At 46.1% G+C, this 16,865-nt stretch overlaps 1 protein-coding gene across 3 annotated transcripts in view; it reads left to right on the forward strand.

The window, feature by feature from the left end:
* Positions 1-463: 463 nt before the first annotated feature.
* Positions 464-16,865, forward strand: part of gabrg1 (gamma-aminobutyric acid type A receptor subunit gamma1) — a 175,727-nt gene continuing 159,325 nt past the window's right edge. For 2 of the 3 annotated variants that reach the window (XM_038791289.1, XM_038791290.1), the window contains exon 1: positions 464-681. In XM_038791289.1, the coding sequence (XP_038647217.1) occupies positions 575-681 (107 nt within the window). In that variant the 5' untranslated portion in view covers positions 464-574. The remainder of the gene's footprint in view (positions 682-16,865) is intronic. The other variant, XM_038791291.1, reaches the window with a different exon arrangement.

Raw genomic sequence — 16,865 nt, forward strand, 5'->3', positions numbered from 1 at the left:
GTCCCTATGTGTGAATATATGTCTCTTCTAGCTTTGTTTAATGAACCAACACATGTATGTTGATCAAATATGGCAGGTGACCCCTGCTCTGGCTGAAGCTTGATTCAATCCTGTTCTGTAACAGATATTTGCTGAAGATCATAGAACATTATAGTCAATGCTACTTAAAACATTTTACTCCTTTAAGGGATACATGCATATTTATATAGTATTTTTAAAAATTAGCAAAGCAATTTGGAGTCATGCGAAACGAAAGCTGAAATGTAAGAATTACATCTCTAAATTCTTTAGATAACAAGAATTTCAGAAAGCATCTTGCAAGTAATGCACCTTTTAACAGAAAGACAACAAACCTTCAGTGCAATTGATTGTGAATCACAACTGAGCTTGCAAGTCCCACCCCACTGTGCTCTGATTTGTAGGAAAACGCATTGCTATAATTTATTAGAACGGCTCTACAACCTCTGTGGTTGCTTTCACTGCCTGTTAGCATTTGTCTGTACAGTTCCGGTTGCAGACTGGTTTGGATTGTTCTACAGCAGCAGAGTCAGGGTTTTTCCACCAATAGTCTGCGATGGGTTCAGAGAAACATTGTTTTTCCACCTTTTTGCTTTATGCATCTTCTTCCTTTTGCTTCAAATTATATCTCTCCGTCTTGATGATGTTCGTCTTGCGAGCCGGGTAAGTGTCTGGCCAAAGATGTGTTGCAATTGCGCCTGACAAAGGGAGCTTGCCTTTTTTTGCTTAGTACACTGCTTGCACATCAATTCAATCTTATAAATGCATGCAGCAGTGTCCTTGAAAGCTGTTTCAATATAATTGCTGTAACATTCAATATTACATTTGTATTTAGTCTCAAAATGTAAATTAATTTAAAACTGCATTAGTTGTGTATTTTGCAATGTTTATATTCATTTACTTATCAAAATATGGTGTTAAATACTCAGTATGTAATTCATATTAATACAATAACTGTGGGCTGTCATCTAATAAATACCCTAATGTATGTTTTAACTTTCACTCATCTGATGGATAAAAAGGACTGTTATTTGATAAATTTTGATCTTTATAAATAGATGCTGTGTTGTATTGTTACTTAACAGCGCATTTTAAATTTAAACAGCGGCATTGAATTGTTTTTTAAATTAACCTTAAATAATTTAGCAGAATAGCAATTTTGTGGATTTTTTTCCATTGCAGTTCATGCAGGTGTTTAAAGTTTGCTTCACTGGATGGCATTTACTCCTTTGGTTACACATGACATTTGCTTGGTGCTAGATTAACATATCTACTCTGTGGTAGATTCAGGGGTGTCTGACTCTTAAATTGCAAGAGTTATAGTACATAATTTAGTTTGGATAAGAAAAAGTCAAAACAGTTGTGATCTCAAAATATTATGCACTTTGAATCATTTGCCAAGTTAGTGTGCATTGTTTGGTTACGTCACGTGCTTCTTCACCTATGTTGAAGTGAGCAACCATCCTGAAAGTTAATTAATTTAAATGAATATCCACTCATATATGCAAAAGTTTTTTTTTTAATAGCTTACATTCTCTACCCTGAAGACTTTATGCTTCAAGCTCTTTTGCGTTGTGAGAATTTTGAACCACCTTCTTAAAAAAAGAGAAAAATGCCAATTAGTTCATGTCAAATTTCTCTCACTAGGAGCCAGAAATTTACATTGTGCTACAATTACCCTCCAATGAACCTTAGGAGTTGACAAGCAGTTGCAATGACCAACATTTACCTGTTCAGACTTCTTCACCACAGGAACCATTTGAATGGGGATTTCATCCTATTGACTGCAAGCTGAACTTCCATATCCATATCCTTTCCATTATAAAGATTGCCTATTTTCATTTCCAAACTCAATTCCCACCTTACCTCAGCCCATCTAATGCTGACTCTCACCATACTTCATTATTCTAATGCTCTCTTGACTGACCTCCCATCCTTTACACTCTGTAAACTTCAGTTTATCTAATGTTACCTGTATCCATCCTGCATTTAGTTCCAATTGCAGTTGAGGTGCGTTGATCTTGGCTCTCCCAACACCTGAGATTTTAAAATTCTTACCTGTGTTTAACTCCACCCACTACCTCATTCTCCACATTTCTATCAACTTTTCCACCCCTACTTTGCCTTCAAAGTCACACTCGTCTGACTTTATGCATTTTAATTCCCTTCATTTTAGCATTGCCAGTTGGGCCTTTAGCTGATTGGGGTATTCCCTTCTTTAACACCGCCACCACTGGGGCATCCTTCAAAATACTCTGTAAAACCTGATTCTTTGGCCAAACTGATTATTCCTTCTAATCTCTCATTCATCATCCCAGTCTTCATATTTTGATTACAATTCGGGGAAGCAATTTTTTCCAACACTAATTATAACCCGTTATAAATGGAGAAGCCTGCTTGTAGACAGGTGTCTCCATCTTAGCCGCGAAACAAATAAGTTGCAGACTTCAGGATAGGAAATTAAAGAGGAAACAGGAGCAAAATGAGCAGTCTCATGTATATACCAGTGACATTGGCAAGAGACATGGGGCTCATGCCGTATTTGATGAGGATTGGCAAGTTATCAGCAATATTGTTGTTTATTGGCAGCTCCATTGATTGGTGGGATGGAACTTGCATGTCAGTGATACCATTGTAAGGAGGTGCACTGAATGTGTCAGTTATTTCGGAAAAGTGAGGATGATAGATGGTAGACGTTCTCCCAGCAGCTGCAGGTCTCTTTGATCTGACTTGCAACTCTTATTCTGTGTGATCTTCCAGTCAATATGCCCCTGGTACAGCTAAATAACTTCACATTTTTTAACTTCACTAGCATGGCCAACACTTCCAGAAGTAGGCCTAGAAGTCTATAGGCAGTCTGAAACTATTTGCTGGAGACTTGCCTGAAAGCAGCTGAGGATTAAAAAAAATGAACACTGGTATAGTCTCAATGCTGACTGTTGCCGCTAAGGATTTATGGGAGAGTTTAACAGTCAACAGATACAATGCTCCTAAAGTACAGTTTGGCAGAAGCATCCTTAATGAGCCTCGGGGCTTTTATTTGCAAGTAGATTTTAGACTCCTGCTGCTATCAGGAACATTGTCTGCATGACTAAAAGCCTCCAAAGTCAATATGGCATTGGGTGTAATTCTGGTGCAGTTTGGATGGAGCAGATCAGAAAACAATATTCAAAGTCAATGAAAAATAGGCAGTTGTGAGTTGAATTTCTACACTGCAGCAACCAACTCCCCTCCATCCCCTATCACCACCTCAATGGCTTAATCAAATGCCACAAGTGGTCTATTAGTATGGGTTAATAAATGATGGGCTTGATTCTCTGTTTTTAGGACATCCCTACGCTGTCATAAATATTGTGGACTTTCACGCCAGAAAAACTGGCATGAAAGGGCCACATATTCCTAGTCTTGCAGGGGGCTAGCAGGGACCCGGTGTGGACCTTGCAGCTTTTGTTGCAGATACGGGCCCCCGGACATCAGGGTCAGAGGCCACGTATGCAAACGACGGCGGCCTCCAGCGGCCGCGCCGTGCTCCATGGCGGACTCAGACCGCAGGGCAGGAGCCTACAAATAGACCCCCCCCCAATCGGGCGCGCGCCTGACACTGACCGCCCGCCCAAACATTACCCTGTAACGTATAAGGACCCCCCTGCCCTCCGATTGGCCCGCTCCCGACCAGGGCAGCCGCAGAAGTATCCCGACCAGCAGGACCATATTAGATCCACGCCGTTGGGACTTCTGCCGGTCAGGGGGTACGCTGCTTTTCAGGCTCCGGAGAATCGGGGAACCGACGCCGGTTCTGATTCCATGCGAGGAACTGGATTCTCCGCTGTGGCCCCAGCCACGATTTTGCCATCAGGTTTGGAGAATCCAGCCCCCTGTCTCTTACACGTTGCAGTGTCAACCTGGTATCTTGGCAGTGCCAGCCTGGCACCCTGGCAGTGCCACCTGGCTGCCGGCCTCGCACTGCCAAAGTGTCCAGTGGAACTGCCAGGATGTCCAGGTGGCACCAGCAGTGCCATGGAACTACCCTGTCCAAGGGCATGCTGCTGGGGGCTCCCAATCCCCTGGGAGATCCCCACAAGTGACGTTCTGCCTGGTCCCCATTTGCTCACCTGAGGTCGCCAAGGCTCGATCGGGTCGTGGGGTGATCTGTGTAGGTGTTGGGGAGGGTGCGGGGGTCTGGGGATCCTTCCATTGTGCGTTTGGGCTGGGTGGTGTCCCGATCTCGTGCTACACTACGGTGTTCCGGCGAGCGGAGCTGCCCTGTGTACAAAACGGGGGTAAGTGCCCCGCTGAGGCCCCTTATACAATGCAAGTCACGTTTCACAGTCATGTGTATCTTGGCACTGCGAGCGCCGGGAACCATGTGGCTAAACGCATTTACTATGGGACTTTGTTCCCAATTAGTTGAAATCAGCCCGATTGTTTTAAAGCAACAAAGCACTCAGATAGATCTAAGTCAAAATAATAATGCTTTTAAATTAACGCAGGTGAGATCACTTTGCATGGACGTGCATCCTTATCTGATAGAATATATAATGTAATTGTCTAGAAATTGTGTGGGAGATTCATCAATGTGAGTCCAATAGACTCTTGGAGAAATTGTATAAATGGCTACAAACCCCTATTTTTGCTGACTGTCTGGGGTTGTATGCAGCTGGACAAGGAGACCTCATGGAATTTCAGGGCCAATGTGCACTTTCGTACTGTCAAATTCTAAGCTTCAGAGAAATCAGTTTTCAGGAATCTATGCAAAGGAATTAGGATACTGTGCGAAGCTAGTGAAATTATTTACTCACACCAGTGGATGACCAACTATAGTAAAAGTAGATTTTTATTGAGATTACAGATTTCTTCTTCACTAGATCTGAAAATGTTGCATATTTTGACAACATTATATGATGTGCATCACATTAGATGGCAGCCATGCATATGGGCCACCATCAGATTATTAATAATAGAGGGCAGCATTCTCCCCTACCCGGCGTGACGGAGGGTCCCGGCGTAGGGGAGTAGCGCCAACCACTCAGGGGTCGAGCCTCCCCAAAGATGGAATTCTCCCCACCTTTGGGGGCCAGCCCCGCGCCGGAGCGGTTTGCACCAAAAGACTGGCTCAAAAAACCGGCGCCCCCGGCAACGGGGCTGGCCGAAAGGCTTTCGCCGATCGGCACATGCACCGACAGTGACGCCAGTGGCAGCTGGCCGCTGACGTCACTGCTGGCGCATGCGCGATGTGGGGTTCTCTTCCGCTTCCGCCATGGCGGATGCCGTGGCGGACGCGGAGGAAAATAGTGCACCCAGGGCACTGGCCCGGAGTCTGAGCGGGGGGCCCTGATCGCGGGCCAGGCCACCGTGGGGGCACCCCCCCCCCCCCGGGGTCCGATCATCCCCGCCCCCCCAGGACCCGGGGGCCCGCTCGCGCCACTGATACCGCCGTTCCAGAGGTGGTTTAAACCTTGGCGGCGGGAGAGGCCTCCCAGCGGCGGGACTTCGGCCCATCCGGGCCGGAGAATCACCGCAGGGGCCTCTCCGATCGGAGTGGCGAGATTCCTGCCGCCGCCACTTCCCGGGTGGAGAATCTCTGCCACAACGGGGGCGGGATTTTCGGCGGCCCCAGGCGATTCTCCGACCCTGCTTGGCGTCGGAGAATTTCGCCCAGAGTTACATTTGGCACTGAGGGCTTTTGTCACAGAAGTCCATTCATTGCCTTTCTTATTGGGAAACATATGACAAAGAGATAAATGTTAAAATACATTTCAACGTATGCCATCTTTTTTGAGCACAGGGTCACCCAAGATATTGACATTATTTCCAATTTGGTATTCAACAAGTTGATCTTAACGAATCCAATTGATGAATTTCAAATTCAGAATTCAGTGTGCCGTTAAAGAGTAAATCAAATGAATATCAATACAATATACTTATACAAATTCTTTGACCATACTAGATATAACACAGCAACGTAACAGTGCTGTTTGTAATGTACAGTGATCCTCACTATAGTGGGAAAGAGCATCTACTTGCATCTATTACCCCTTGGGCCATTTACAAAGCCTGAGGGCACTTCAGATCCAATTGCTGACTGAACTTGGTGCATAAACATTCGGTATCAAACAGCTGCTGGGCTCAGGGCCTTCTTTGCATGCTGCAGAGGAGAGGGAGAAAAATAACACTTTTGAGATTTGTTTGCTGAATCTCCACCCTGTCTCCAGGAGCTCTTATGAACATCCAAAATAGAAGCAGGAAGAGGCCATTCAACCCCCCGAGCCTGCTCCACCATTCACTAAGATCATGACTGATCTGTTTGTGTTGAGTTCCACATTCCAATCTACCCCTGATAACCTTTGATTCCCTTACCTAACAAGAATCTATATACTTCTGTCTTAAAAACATTCAATGACCCCACTTTCACCCCACTCTGAGTCAGAGTGTTCCAAAGTCACGCAATCCTCTGAGAGAAGAAAATTCTTCTTATCCATGTCCTATCAGGGTGACCCCAAATTGTTGGTTTATGTTGGGTTGCAATAGAATGCTGGAAATAATCCATTCGCCTCATTAGATTCTGAATGATAGGCTTGTTACCTTTGTCACCTCTCGATTTGACGATAGTCAAACACACTCCTGGTTGATCATCTATATTTTACCTTACAGAAACTTGAGGTCATCAAAAAATCTGCTGCCCCGTATCTTAACTTACACCAAGTTTCATTCAGTTTTTATCCATGTGCACATTGACCTTCATTGGCTCTCAGTCAAGTAATGTTTCGATTTTAAAATTCTCATCCTTATTTTCAAATACTTGCACCCATGTAATCCTGGCCTCTTGAGCATCCCAGATTTTAATCACTACACTGTTGTTGACCATGCCTTCAGTTGCCAAGGCCTTAGGGTGCAGATCAGTGGACTTCCAACGGAGTCTGCTGTTAGGCACATTTAGCGGGGTGTTTCTCAGCCGCTGCAATGCCGAAAATCACCTCGCTATTCAACGGCAGTTTGACATTTCTTTTGGCTCTGGGGAGTTTCTCTCTGCCGAGGCCACAGTTAGAGATTTCCTGCTAACAAACTTCAGCTTTATTGACCCCCCCCCCCACCCCACCAAACTTGGGGAGACCCCTGGGAACCACTGCTCCAAATGGCAAGGCCCCCCACCACCCTGAGCACTGGCAGTGCCAACCTGACACCCAAGGACCTTTGTACTACCAGCTTGGCACCCTGGCATTTCCACCCGGGCAAACCAAACCTGTCCCTTAACCCCTTTAAAAAGTCTGTCATTATGCAAAATTTAAAGGCCATGAGATGAAGGTAAAAGTAATCCCTTTAAAATGGTGGAAACCTTTGAAACTGCTTCCACACAATCAATTTTATTGTCCTTTAAAGTATAGAGTTCTGTGTATATGCTTAGAGGGCTGAAAGCTTAGAACTGCAATGTTTACATTCAATTTCACGCTCCCTTGCCTGCTATAAGTTCTTTGATTGACAGATCAAGGCAGTTTCAAAGAGAAGGTTCAGATTGTTTATTTAAACTTGGCAATCAAAGGCTTTGGGGTACAGATGGGATCGCTTTCACTTTATTATGGGAAAACTATAATTTATACATACTGACTTAATGTTTAAAGGCTTCAAAGGTTGCAGGTGGGCTGTACAGCCAAACAAGCCCGATCCCAGGGAAGACACCTGTCCTGACTCCCTCCAGCCCAGCACAAGCTCCCTGACTCCCACACCCCTGAGCCTAGTCAGCATCCTGGTGGTAATTGTTGGGAGGTTACTTACCACCTCTTGGACTGCAAATCACCAGGTCCATGTTCCTCAAATATTACACCAAAGCATACCAGTAGGACTCTCGACTGGGGTGCTGGAGCATCCAAGCTGGCAAGCTTCCTGCTGTCAATGAGATGTAAAAAAATACTCATGAGCTATTTGCTTGGTCTGGCGTAGTGGACTGAGGATGTCGGGAGCCCCATGTGGCCGGAGGAGCGGACTGTTAGATTTGTGACCAGTTTGATGCCTGGCAGGAATCCTGACTTTGGCCTGATCGGGATTCGGTAAGTCATCACAAATCATGTGGCTCGTGGACAGCCCGGAAAACCCCAGCCAATATTTCCTTATCTGGCTTGGTACCATATTTTGATTTATAATGCATTTGTGAAATGCGCTGGGATGTTTTAATATCTTAAAGATGCTGTACAAATATAGATTATTGTTGCAATTCCTACAGGCACAGGCCAATGGCATATTCTTAGATGCCTGGGGCAATTCAGTGGGAGCGGAGTACTGAGGTAATTATTCACTGTTCACATTTTCTATTCATTCCATCTGGGGAATGATCATTTTAAGCACATGAAGATGAAAGCCTACTTTTATTTTAATATACTGCTAACTCTGAAAAATCCGAAGACTCTTAAAATTACTCAAATTTCGTAAAGCAGAGAAAGTTTTCCCGAGGCCACCTCCGTCACTGTTTGACAACTTGGCTGATCTGTGGTCGGCAGATACAGAAATCTACATGGACATTCATTCTTCTGAATCGCCAGAATATTCTGAAGTCATTCTCAAGTGGAGCCTCTGCCCATTCTACCTGAGCCTCGATTTTCGTTCCTGAGTCTGGAGCGCAGACATCCCTTTTTTTAAACAAATATTTTATTGAGAAATTTTTCATAATAATCAAAACAACCCAAAACAATCAAACAGAAAAATACATTGAAGGAAAATTTTATAAAAGACAAAAAACACACACACCTAATTAATCTAAACACAAAGACTAACCTAAACGCCAAACAGCTGACGATGACTAACTCCGTAAAAAAGGACATAAATGGCTGCCATCTTAGGTAGAACCTCTCCACCCACCCCCTGATGGTAAACTTGATCTTCTCCAAATGCAGAAATTACATTAGATCACCCAGCCAGAGCAGAGGCACTAGGCAGAGTGGGAGAGTCCCACCCAAGCAGAATTTGCCTCCAGGCTATCAATGAGGCAAAGGTGAGAACATTTGCCTTCATCCCAAACTGACTCACCGGCGAGTCCTACACCCCAAATATGTCCACCAGCCTTCACGAGTCCAAATCAACTTGGAGTCTGTCCAACATGGTGTTAAAGAAAGAAGCCCAGAAGCCTATCAACTTGGGGCAGGAGCAGAACATAGGTGTATGTTTAGCCAGCCAACGAGAACAGTACTCCCACTTATCCCCAACCTTAGGGAAGAGCTCGCTCAACCTAGCCCTGGTCAATTGCATCTGATGCAAAACATTAAACTGAATCATATTCAGCCAAGGACATGAAGACGTGGAGTTGACTCTGTGAAGGGCCTCACTCCAAACCTCACAATTAAGAATGGGATCCAATTCACCCTCCCATTTCCTCAAACACACCATTCCACGGAGCATAATACATTCAAAAGATATGGCCATATATGTCCAAAATAGACCTCCCACCCCCACCAGGGTCATGCCTAGCCAGAGACAGAGGGCTGGAATTGTCACTGTCGGGATTCTCTATTGCTCCGGCAGCGCATCCACACCCGGGGATTTCCCGACGGTGTGGGGTTGCCCACAATTGGAAATCCCATTGGCCAACAGGTGGGATGGAGAATCCCCCTGCTGGTGAGGGCGCACCGCACCAGGGATGGAGAATCCCGCACAGAATCTTTATAATAATCTTTATTAGTGTCACAAGTAGGCTTACATTAACACTGCAATTAAGTTACTGTGAAAATCCCCTAGTCGCCACACTCCAGCGCCTGTTTGGGTACACTGAGGGAGAATTTAGAATGTCCAATTCACCTAACAAACACGTCTTTCGGGATTTGTGGGAGGAAACCGGAGCACCCGGAGGAAATTGCCGCAGACATGGGGAGAACATGCAGACTCCGCATAGACAATGACCCAAGCCGGGAATCGAACCCGGGTCCTTGGCTCTGTGAAACAACAGTGCTAACGACTGTGCTACCATGCCCCCCCCCCCCCCCCCCCCACTGTTCTACTGTGCTTCCCCACCCTCTTCTGCACCAGGGAAGAGGGTGGCACCAAAGTTAAGGAGGGAAAAGCTTTACTTGAAAAATTGTGAATTTGGAAATACCTAAAAAGACTGAAACTGACTCCGACTCCATTGACCGGTTTCTGCTCCTAGCCTTCTTATCCCTGATTTTTTTTTGGGGCATTTCAATCATACACAACCTTTAGTTGGGACATTCCCAACTCTGCAAACACAACCTGGGAGGAAGTGCCCTGGAAGGTGAGATTTTTGTTCTCGGGTGGCAAAGTTCTCTTTGAGTAGGGCCTGTCGCCCCCAGGAATGAGAGCAGAGGTGTAGAGGTGGACTGGGCTAATGCCCTGTCATGGTGCACTAGTATATTGTCAAATATTTATTTTTTAAAGCATTGAAACAAAAAACAGCCCTCCAAGTCTCAATCCTCATAACCCCTCACCCCCCATGCCACATCCAGGACAACCAAGGCCATCTCATGCTCTTACACTCTTCAATGCCCCTCACACTCTAATGCCAACCTCTTCCCCTATAGCTTCTCTAAGAACTTAGTGACAACTCATGCCACCCCATTCCCCCAGCATCACACTTTGTCCTTACACCCATAATGTCTATTCATCCATTATCTATAATGGACAGACCTCATGATGTATGCTGAAGATGGAAATAAAGTTCTAAGTGTCTATTGTTGACATTTTTTCAACAAAACACCCTAATTCATAAAAAAGATTCTCTGGGTTGATTCCAAGGATAAAGGACAAGTCTTCTGAAGCGAGATTGAGCAGTTTGGGCCTATACTCATTGGAGTTTAGAAAAATGACAGATCTAATTGAGCTATATAAGATGCTACAGAAGATTAGCAGGGATGCAGAGCAGATTCTCGTTGGCAGACATTCCAGAACAAGATACCGTAGTTTTAGGCCAAGGAGTGCAAATTTAAAACAGAAATGAAGTCGAATTACTTCACTCAAAAGGTTGTGAATCTGCGAAATTCTCTATCCCAGAATGCAGTGGACACGGGCACACTAAACAAATTTAAGGAGCTGACAGATAGGTTTTTAATTAGCAGCAGGATGAAGGGTTATGGGAACAGGTAGGAAGATGGAGGTGAGGCTGAGATGAGATCAGCCATGATCGTATTAAATGCGGAGTAGGCTCAAGAGGCTGAATTGTCTACTTCTGCTCCGAGTTCTTATGTACTTATGTAAAACCTATTAATTACATTTACTCGTTCAAATTTTATTAAAGTGCTAATCTCTTCTCAAAACAAATATTAAAATTCGTTGTCCCACTTCAAAGAGTCTATAACCATTTGAAACTGCCAATAAGACAGTGACATGGAAGGCACTCTTCTGTGTTAATGGAAGTTTATCATGCACTTCTCCAATAATGGTAGCCCATAGGCTTCTGTTAACAGACAGAGTGAAATAGCAAGCAATGATTTTTTAAGTACTCCAGACATTTTTTCCCCAGAGATTTATAGGCCAGGAGGTTTAAATGCCCTGACAGTTCCAATTGACAGTTCAGTTTGACTGCTTCTTCTGACAGTTGCCTTTGACCATTCATTTTGATACTTTAGACAGTGCCAATGAGCCTGAAGGGTAATGGGTTTATGAATTATTTTGCATATTTTTATACCAAATTTGACCTCTCCCGATGGATACCCTCCCAGGACCATATCCAAATAGGTACTCCATCTCTACAAAGGATTCCACAAATTTCAGACCTGTTCCACCAGTTCTAACCTGTGCATGTTGCGTTTCACATACATGGGTAAGTAAAATTTGACATTAGTGGAGGCAGCTGCTCAATAATTTTGGCATCAGCCTCTTGAAAGCACACATGCACAAATCCTAATCCAACCCATTCTTGCCCCCACAAAAGTTGGAGGTGCCTTGTTTGGAAAGGAGAGCTTCTGATTTTCGGCATCTTCTGCCATTTTTTTCAATGACAGAGTTACACTGGTGTTGCAAATATGCTGAGCCTGAGCATGTCTTTTAAATTCACTTTTATGGGATCTGGGCTTCGTTGGCTAGGTCAGAATTTGTTGCCCATTCCTAATTGTCCTTGAGAAGGTGGTGATGTGCTGTCTTTTTGAACCGCCGCAGCCCATGTGGTAGGTACACCCACAGTGCTATTAGGGAGGGAGTTCCAGGATTTTGACCCAGCGACAGTGAAGGAACAGCGGTATATTTCCAAGTCAGGATGGTGGGTGACTTGGATGGGAACTTCCATGTGGTGGGGTTCCCATGTAGCTGCTGCCTTAGTCCTTCTAGATGGTAGTGGTCATGGAGCCTTGGTGAGTTCCTGCAGTGCATCTTGTAAATGGTACACATGGCTGCTACTGTGCGTTGGTGGTGGAGGGAGTGTATGTTTGTGAAAGGGTGTCAATCAAGTGGGCTGCTTTGTCCTGGATGGTGTCGAGCTTCTTGAGTGTTGTTGGAGCTGCACTCATCCAGGCAAGTGCTCAGGAGCGAAACCCAACCTCTTGATTTTCCACCATTTGCGCTCTTCAAATGCTTGATGCCGGCATCGTCTGTTCGGCCCTGTCAGCCTACATGTAGGTATCAGTGCAATAGACCTCAGTGATAAAGGTGAATAACCTACCACACGTCCTGCTGAGAAACAAAAATAGTTAATGGAGAACAAAAGCATCAACCACTAGTTGCCCCTTTATTTCATAGGATCATCAAAAGAGCATTCAAACCTGTCCTTACCTGATGGCTCCTCATGTACAGTTCTGGTCAAAACCAACTGATTACCAACCAGGAAGAAGAATTGACTGAATCGTCTCCTTCCTACTGTTGTACTGGTCGAGTAATTCACAGCTAAAGTCTCAAGAGTTAAATTCATCTTTCTTTCCAGCATGTGCAGTGATGTTGCTGTTCCTGGGTACAATCACGGAGAATAAGTGTTCAGTTTATAAGATCTTTTGACAGGACCGGGCAGAGTCAACGTACGTTTGTGAAAAGGAAATTGGCTTTGACAAATGTATTTAGTTCTTGAGGATGAATCAAAGAGGGTGGTTAAAGGTGAACCAATAGATGTAGTGCCTTTGGATTTCCAAAGACATTCAGTGAGATGTCACTCAAAATATTAATACACAATGTCAGAGCTCATGGTGTTGGGGGTGATACATTAGCCTGAATACAGGTCTAGTTTGTAAACAGGAAACTGAGGGTTTAATGGCAGGTTGGGGGGGGTTGAATAATAATCGGATTCAGATGAAGGTCTGACCGGAATTGTCCATGATGCCAATGGGAAACAACGCTGGTCCAGAACACATCTGGATCAACATGGCATGTAAAGGTCAAGACATACCTCAAGAAGGCTTTGTGTAGCTCATAGAGATGAGGACAAGGTGGGGCCCTCAGTGACCAGACTCTGGAACACCACGTGGAGCACTGACTGGGTAGAGCATGAACCATTTCGATCTTCCCTGTGCAGCAGCATCCAGGTGGTCGTTGTTCTTGGCACAACAACTTCTCCAAGGGTTCAGATCACATTCCAACTACCTCGAGATCAGATCTTCTAGCAACAACTCCTTATGGAACACGGCAGCAAGGGCTTGGATATTCATCCAGAGATTTCACTTCGGGATCAGATCTTCATGCTGCAAGTGGAGGGCAGCAAGGGTCTATGGGGGTATTTGGGGATGTGGGGCTGGGATTGGCGGGTGTGGAGACTGCGAGGAGAGGAATGTGGGGTGGGGGTTCTGGCCAAGAGGGATCGGAGTGCAGGGAAGAAAAATTCAGAAGGGGAATTTCAATGGATCAGGTAGAATGGAGCGAAAGGGTGCTTGTGCAGGCCTGAAGGGGAATGAGGGTTGTAGAGGTCATGCACAGCATAGGGGCATAGAGGTGTGATGGGTCTAGAGGGAGTGATTGGTGGAGACAGTGATGGATTCGATGGAGAAGCAATCTGTGGTAGGAGGGGATGGTGTGGGTTAAAGGGGCAGTGAGAGCTTGTAGAGTGGCAGAGTGAGGGTGCAATGATGCCACTTAAAGGGGTACCAAGGGTTGTCGGTAGGAATGCAGAGATAGATATGATTCAGTGTTGGCAGGATGAGGTTAGGCAGGTCTGTAGGTGTGGGAATGAAATTTTGGTAAGGAAATGGGACCCTTTATTAATCTGAACATTGTTGAAGGTGAAATGTGGAAGGTTGAAGGGAAGCGTTGGGGAGGGTGTGTGGAGAGGAGCCAACATAATACTGGAGGGTGGGGGTCAATGTTATGGAGAGAGGCTTTTGTGACTGGGGTAATGGAAAAGGTCAGAGCCCAGATAGAAGGTCACTCTTACCATGTCTGGACTGGTCGCAACTATGCAGAGCCTCGTGACGGAGATCTCGAGATGCTGCATGGGAGTTGGGTCATTGAGGGTGGGCAGGCCACCTCAATGGACAACAGCAGGGGGTCCCCAGCATGTAATCCTCACAATGCCAGGGCCTTGGGCAGATGAAGGTGGAAGGCAAAGGTTCAGTATGTGCGGGAAACTTCTTGCACATTGTTGTAGGTGACCTGGCAAAGACTTTGTTTTCCTGCACATGCCTCATTCCAGGCTCATGGGGTGTTCCTCAGATGAAGGGGAAGGTCACTAAGACTAAAATATTATAGCTAAAACAACACAGAAGACCTGATTAAAGTGCAAGTAAATATATTTACAACATTTTGATTTCTGTAACAATAATAGTGCATCTGTACAACCACATGTGAACTCAGCATTTCTTAATTTTTCTCTCCCTAACATTTCTTCAAGGTGCTGCTCGAGATGGAGGCAACCCACTTAACAGTTGGCTCTGTTGCCTTGGATGACCTGAGCAGCCGCCCTCTGGAGGCCTGAGGCCTGGAGGGCCCGGATTACTTTGGCTTCTTGCTGTGAGTCAGCTGCTCCCTCTGGGGTGAAAGCGGACGAGGCTGAAGGGGTCCCAGGCAAAAGAGATTTGGAAGGGCCAGGCACACTCAGAGAAACCTGAGTAGAGGTCCTAGGGGTGTCCACCTATCACTGCTCCTCCTGTATGTTGCCTGACGTCCCCTGCCAGACTCCTGAAGGGAACAGACACCTGGAGAGAGGTCAACGTGGCCCCATCCCAAGTCGAGTAACCACTGCAGCTCATCTATCACTACCACGGTGGTGTGCAGGTCTGTTTGCATCCCTGGCAGAATCTGGTCGAGTAGGATCTCCATGGAGTCCTCCATCCTCTCCATGGAGACCTTAATGTATGCGTACGTCGGCACCACTCAGGATAGCTGTGCAGGTAGCAAGCAGGCTCCATTTTGGGCGTAGGCACTTCCCAACTACTTCAGTTTTCATGAATTGGGCCAGCATCTCCATGACTTGTGGTTCACGACCCAAAGTCTGGATTTGGGAACCCTTTGAAAGGTAAGTCAGAAGGCTTTACCCATGCCAACACATACTCCCCAGCAACCCCCAAATGTCCCTGCGTTTCTTCCATGCCAATTTATGGAACTTCCATGTACAAACCCAATGAAACAATGGAATTGTGGAATTTGTGGGTTTTTACAACAATCAATGTTAGTTTTATGGTCACCGTTACTGAGAGTAGCTTTATGTTCCAGCTTTATTCATGGAATTTAAATGCAACAAGCTGTTGTGATGGGATTTGAACCTCTGTCCCCAGACCTCTTGATTATGAATCCATTGCATTGTCTGAGGCCTCGGGATTATTAGTCCAGTGGCATTACAACTAAACTACATTATCCCTCCCCTATCATTATCCCCCCGCCCCCAATTATTTTCTGACACTGTTCTGGTAGTTCTTGTGTTAGTTGTGATGTGGAAGAGCAACACCCTGGGCAGAATTCTTGCGAATCCCCGCGATGGGCCGTCTCCGGCGTAAAAAGCGGCACGAACCACTCCAGCATCGGGCCGACCGGAAGTTGCAAAATCCGCTGCACTACCGGGGGCTCGGCCGGCGGCCGAAGGGCAGGTGCGAGTTAGCACATGCGCAGAACCACTCCTCTGCGTCGGCCATGGCGGAGCCCTACAGGGGCCGGCACGGAAGGAAGGCGTTCCCCCACGGCACAGGCCCGCCCGCAGATCGGTAGGCCCTGATCGCGGGCCAGGCCACCGTGGGGCCCCCCCCACGGGTACCGCACCAGTTGGCCAACCAGCCAGGTCCCGCCGTGTGGGACTGGCCAGAAACCGACGGCCGCTTGGCCCATTGGGACCCAGAGAATTGCTGGGGGGGGCGGCGCTGCCAACGGCCCCCGATCGGCGTGGCGTGATCCCACCGCCGCCCGAAAACCGGAGAATACGGCAGCTGGCATCGGAGCGGTGGGGCGGGATTCACGCTGCCCCCCACGGATTCTCCGACCCAGCAGGGGGTCGACCAAGCAGGGGCTTAGAGAATCCCATCCACAAAGGGCCGGAAGGCCTTCTCAATATATGCTCAAGAGGCAGAGAGAGCTAGAACAGATGGGGGTCAATGCCAGGAATATTGTTCAAATACATGGATGTGGTGCAGGAAGAAGGATAATGATCTGACATGAATGATCAAAGTGAGTGAGAATACCTTTAATTGGCATAGTCTACCAAATGCATCACTAGCTTCATCAGTTCACTACAACCCCTCTGCACCTACTAATAATCTCAATTAATATTTTTTACCTCAGTCTCATATACTTAGCACAGTATCAAGACTCATAGCCACAATTCACAATGGCAGCATTTCCATCGTGCAAGACACATGATTGCAAACCAGACATTGACACACTTCCCTCTTTCTTAAAAGAGAAGGTGGTGCATAATAGCAGGCAGCGGGAAAGAACTGAAGGAAGACAAGCACGCCTGCATGTTCAGTAATTCTGCCATGCATTGAGGTTCATTTCTACAGCCCAATATTAAT

Source organism: Scyliorhinus canicula, chromosome 3 (genome assembly GCF_902713615.1).
Source record: "Scyliorhinus canicula chromosome 3, sScyCan1.1, whole genome shotgun sequence".
Lineage (NCBI taxonomy): Eukaryota > Metazoa > Chordata > Chondrichthyes > Carcharhiniformes > Scyliorhinidae > Scyliorhinus > Scyliorhinus canicula.